Below are 5,717 nucleotides of genomic sequence, written 5' to 3'. Positions count from 1 at the left end.
GAGATGCTCCCTCCCTAATATCAGCCACTTCCTACCTGTGCTCACCTGACAGCCCTATCACTCCCAGCACTGCAGCTGCTTAGTGTTCATCTTGGGTTACTTCTGGGGCCATGATTCACAATCTGCCAAAGTGCTTCCTAGACAGGGAGTGAAACTGAACAAGTGCTTTCCTGAATTTGAATCAGGTTATTAGTGCAGATTTTTATTGTTTGCATTCTAGTATGAAGCAGTGCTTTTCCATTAGTTTTTGTTTTTACATTTTTCCCACATTTCCAACACTAACCTTTCCTTTTTTTTTTTTCTTCCTTTTTTTCAGGAAAAGAGGCGTAGAAGTAGTACAGGTGAGTAAAAGCTCTATTTTCTTCTAAAGAAGGCTTATTGATTTTAAATGCTATCATTTGGATGCCAATATGACCTGGGCTTAATGATTTTTCTTTCCATTCAGTTCTCAATAACAGATACTGCTTTTGGAAAGACAGGATTCCCCTTTTATGAAGCATGTGTTGAGCTCACATGCAGTCCAGCTTAATAGATGCCCTAGGGAAAATGGGGATGCAGTTAGGCTTTTCTTGTGTCTGTCAATTAATAAGATCTGATAGTTGATTAGGTGATGTTACTCTTTTAATTGCATTCACAGGCAGTCAAGCTTAACAGAAACAGGATCTGCCCTTTGACAAAAAAGCTATGGCAGAAGGAATGCTCTTGTAATCCAGTGAGCAGTGAAATGATACTAAAGGGCCTTTGAGTTGTGGTCCATCTACAGATGAGTTCAGGTGTTGGCTACGTTTGTTCCTTTCCAGGTCTGAATGGTCATATTTCACACAAGATGTTACTTAAAGGATAGTGTCGGCTTGTGGAAGGAATTATGTTACGTGTCAGCTGTAACACAGAGCACTATAAGCCCTAAAAGATGAGGGGGAAGCATGCTCTTTCTTTCTGGCTTATTTTGTGTGCTTAGAAGAACTGTATGTCATAGGTTTCAGTCTTGCTGATACTTACCTGGTGCTCATTTTGAACTCTAACGTGGTCAGTGAGTTCCTCGCTTAGTAACAGAGATGAAACTGCCTCAATAGAGAGGACAGAGGAGAGAGGAGGAAAATGGTGTGTAAGCCACTGGTAATTGTGGTTGCGCTTAAATTCATGTGAAAGGTGCTTCTCAACACCAGCAGGGAGCAGGAAAAAAGCACTTAACAAAAAATAAATTGAAAAATCAGGCCATGTTATTTTAAAGAATCCACTGTCAGAAAAGACTTAAAAAAATTCTCATTGCTAGTTAAAATGGAGAGTATGTCTTTCAGTTATGAGTGTCTGTCTGAGAACTGCATGGTGTTAGGACAAAGGGCATATACTTTACTGGCTGCATTTAACCTTTCACCACTACAGCATCCTCTTCCTTACCTGTACCTCCTATTGCTCAGAGCTAAGCAGCAGCTTCTTTCATCAGTTGTGATAATGGCATTACCAGACTGATAAAAACAAACCAGCATTTGCAAGGCACAGCTCGATCAGGAGCACAGGGAGAAAGTTAGCCCATATTTGTGTCATTGTCTAGGAGACATTATTATTTTAATAATACCCCAGTGTATTACAGCCTGTATTTGTTATACATATATATATATATATATGCACCTGCACTGTACATTTAAGCAGCAAGGGGCTCACATGAGATGAATTCAGTGATGCATCCATTAGTTGAGCAGAAGGCAAATTCCATGTTACTTCAGGGATTAAAGTTGCTGTCCTTCCGCAGGTTGCCTCTTAGTCTGACATTTGTGTAGCTTAATGGCTAGTCATCAGATAGACACAAAATTATTGGAAAGTATTTATTTATATAAGAGCATTTTGGAAAACATTTGGACAGAACTAGACAGGACTTTTTCCCCATAAAAATGCTTTATGGTCTCATAATTTATTGGCTCTAATTCGACAGTGTGGTTGAGATGTCAGACTAATGTATACTGGGAACTTGTGCCCCAAAGGCATACCTTGATCACTGGTGCCTGCTGCTCTGCTGGAACAGGGTGGATGGAATTGTGAGATCACCCTTTGCATATCACTTGTGTGTTGCTTCGTACATCCCGATGTGTGTGCTTCAGCCAGTAGGGAATGTATCAGAAATGGGCTCTTTCTTCATCCCTTCTTCCTAGAAACCTTTGCTTGAGGCACCTTGCATGATCTGGCTTCTAGATGAAGGATTGTCTTGGTGTCCATCTGGTGCACAAGGTTTATTTGACAGGGAGAATATTGTCTTCCTGTGTCAAGCAGCAGCATTTTTTTGTTTCACTTCCCCTTCTCCTCCTTCAAAGAACCTGTCCTGTTAGAGAGAAACCAGCTCTTAGACCTGACAGTAAGCAAGTAACCCAAAACCCAAGATACACAGGGTGTTTACCTAATTTATTCTTTACATAAATTCAGATTTTTTCTGAATGTAGACTTGCTTTCCAGTAATAAGTAATGAGTTGGAAGGTAAGGTTTAGTTACTGGCTTCTAGAGAGCAAAGCATGATGGACTGGTATGTGCTGACTTCTGTGAACAGACATCAGATTATTCTTTTCCAAAGATGTTTCACAGGAGCAGGAAAGGATTTTCTACAACTAAAGGGAAGCTTGGAAGTCCTCAGATAAGCACCTGTGTAACTTCTATTTCCTTCCTACAGGGAGGATTTAGAATAGTCCTCACTTCTTCAGCTAGACAGATTAAATTCTTCGATTTTGCTTTCTTAGAGCTAATTGTGCTGTACAGATTCAATGAGCTGCTGCTAGACAGCAATTAACATTTTGTGACTTGTGTTCATGTTTTGTGTTTTGTCTTCTCTCAGACTTCCACTTTCAGCATTTTTTTCCAGCTTTCTATTTTTATTGAATGGGGAAACATGCACATTCTCCAAAGAGAAATGAAGCAAGAATAGGACTGGCAGTGGGATGCTAAGCAGGCATTCTCCTTAGCTAGCAGTAAGACCTTAATTAAAGCGTCACATTGAAAACAAACAGAAAACCTCTCAACTTGTGTGATGATAAATAATTGGGGTTTTTTAGAAATACTGATTAAATTTTAACATAAGAATTCACTATGAACTCAAGGTACTAGAGCTGAAATGTGCAACGTTATATAGTACAACTGAGTAACATCCATCAAGCTAGCTGGCTTAGAAGATGGTACAGTAGATTAATTAAATAAAAAGCTTTCGAGGTTATGAACTTTCCAAAGACAGTTTGAGTCTGAGCCTGCACCCAAACATTTGGAAGCCTGAATAGGATTAGCTCATTAATGTTTTTCCAGTGGGCATGGCAGAACTACGAGTAGCAGCATCCTTAAAATCTGGCAGTGTTTTGGATCTAGATTTGCTTTCTGCAGCTGATTTACTGGCTTTTAAAGATGGGCTCTTAACAGAATACTGTGCTGCATCTTTTACCTTGTAACAGGGCATTTGCTTTTTTTTTTCTTAAGCAGGGATCACTCCCGTATCAGGGTGCTTTTTGAATTAGGGTGCTTACTTGTTTGTACTCCATAAGGTAAGGAAGTACTCTTGTTCCAGTTTTGCAGGAGGAGGGACTGAAGGATGTGTTCCATTTCCCTCAGGGAACCTGTTGCAGTACCAGCCCCAGTGCTGTTGGGATCTGTGCTGCAGGAATTACAGCTGCAGCTGTCTCGGCAGGGCTGTGGGGCCATTAGTTCATGCTGTTGTATGGGCAGGAAGGGAAGAGCAATTAAAGGTGGTCAGCAGGGCTGGGGTTGCTGGCTCTCTTCCAGTGAAAGGCAGCACCAATCAGCTGCGTTTAATCTTCAGGCTCCATTTAAAGTACTCTGAATATAATGCTTGTGGTTCCTGTGGCAGTTGCATACCTTCTCCTTTCTTACCAGCTCTTCCCACCCTTCACAGCTGCCTGCTCAGCTGGCCTGGCTTGAGCTGGTGGCCAGAGAGGGGTAGAGATGCCCTGAACAGGTGACAGACATGACCAAAGCCCATCTGCCATGGCCTGCAGGCAGTTGCTAGGCAGGCAGCAGCTGGCAAGGCTGAGGCAGAGCAGCTCTTGGGCTGGCACTGGGAAGACTTGCCAGAAAATGCTTAAACTGAAGCATTTCTTAATAAATTCTTTCATCACTGTTTCAAGGGGAAAACTGCCTACAAAGCTATGCAGTGGATGGCTGATGAGGTGTTTACTATTAAAAAAAGCTATTTTCTATAATGGAATCCAGCAAATAAGGGTATTGCGTAGTGTCTTAAAAGTAAAGCTGTTCCTGATCTTGTTCAGTTTCCAGCCCTCCATCACCCAAATTAGCAGAGGGCCAAATTTAGGATTGAAAATTGTCAGTTCTTCTTTAGCTAATGAAGTAGTCAGTTTCTTATGACTTTGTACGCTGGCAAGGGAGAGAAAGAACATCTTCATCTACCTTGTTTTTCAGGAAAAATCTGTTGGCTTAGTTTGAAGAATTTAAGAGTGAAAACATGTGCAGCGAAGTGGAAATCATCACAAGTACCTCTGATAGAGACATGCATTTATTTTTGTTTCACAAGCTATGCAAAACCAGAATAATTAGCTGCAGCCCTTTGGCTTCTGACAAATTGCCAGTTTGGTTTTTTTGTGACAAAGTTTGGAGCCTTCATATTTCTCGTGACTTCAAAGTTGTTTCAAGCACTTCCACACCCAAACTTTCCTAGAGCTCTTGCTTGCATTTTTTAGTTCTAAAATAGTGGAGGTTTCTTATTTTTGCTGGGTGTTTTTGGTTCAAATGAACACTAATGCTCTTTTATCTTAGAAAGATGTTCTAGTCAGTTGGCTATAAAAGTGGGATTAGTCATTGTATTTCAAACTGCACATGTTTTAATAGCAGTGAGATATGAAGGAGAACATGTTTTCCGATGTGGACCAGCTGATTGTAGTAGTTACAATGGTCTTGACTGCTGTCTTGTTTTTCTTTTTTCCCCCAGCTCTCTGGGAATCAAGATATTTGAAATCTTTTACTTTGGAAAAGAAAACTGTCCTTTGAGACATGGGTTTTCTTGAAGTCTGCAAAGGAGAGTTCAGGGTGCCCTTCGCGCTTTTTAATTCTTCAATCAAAGTGAAATTCTAATGACAACAGTTTCTACTATTTGTTGCCAGGGGACTGTTGTTTTCTAGAAATGAGGAGAGGTTTATTTTCACATGAAGTATTAATGGAATAAGCTTGAAATGGCAGTGTTCTAACCAAGAAAAGGAGCTTGTAAAATATATATTTGATAGCATATACAGAAAGATGTGACTGGAAAGCTTCCAAAGCAAGCAAGGTTGTTGAGATGTTGGAGAGTTGGCTCTCTAGTACTGGGAGAAGAAAGTTTATTTTTACATGCATGCCAGGCCCTCAGTAAAGTGCATGTTTTCCTGAGAATGGCAGCCTGTTTTGCCTTCAGTGCATTTTTGGAAATGATGCTACAGAGGCACTCCAGCCCTTCCCAGTCTGGACTGTGTTAGGTACTTTGTGTGTGTTTGAAGGTGGGGGGCCACTGGTTAAAATCTTGGAAAGATCCCGATACTTCTTAGTGTCAGTGCTACAAAGGATGTGCTAAGATCACAAAGTAGGGTCTTCCAAAAAAGTGTATTAATCTCAGTTTCAAACCCTGAAACAGCAAGAATGTGGAAGAACAAATCCCAAGCAGAATCCTCCCTCTGGTCCTTCTCAGTAGGGGAGATCCTTCTATGTGAGACCTTCATGGTAGCTGAGAAGCAGCACTGCCCAGC

At 40.9% G+C, this 5,717-nt stretch overlaps 1 protein-coding gene across 1 annotated transcript in view; it reads left to right on the top strand.

Moving 5' to 3' along the window:
- Positions 1–296: 296 nt before the first annotated feature.
- The window catches only part of ITPK1 (inositol-tetrakisphosphate 1-kinase), a gene marked incomplete at its 5' end in the record, with an annotated part of 114,646 nt that continues 109,225 nt past the window's right edge, over positions 297–5,717 (top strand). Inside the window, one exon of the mRNA XM_017729023.1 lies at positions 297–341. Coding sequence (XP_017584512.1) covers positions 297–341 — 45 coding nt within the window. The remainder of the gene's footprint in view (positions 342–5,717) is intronic.

Source organism: Corvus brachyrhynchos, unplaced genomic scaffold (genome assembly GCF_000691975.1).
Source record: "Corvus brachyrhynchos isolate BGI_N302 unplaced genomic scaffold, ASM69197v1 scaffold1, whole genome shotgun sequence".
NCBI lineage: Eukaryota > Metazoa > Chordata > Aves > Passeriformes > Corvidae > Corvus > Corvus brachyrhynchos.
The sequence above is the reverse complement of the archived record's forward strand: the minus strand, read 5'-3'. Positions and strand labels throughout refer to the sequence as shown.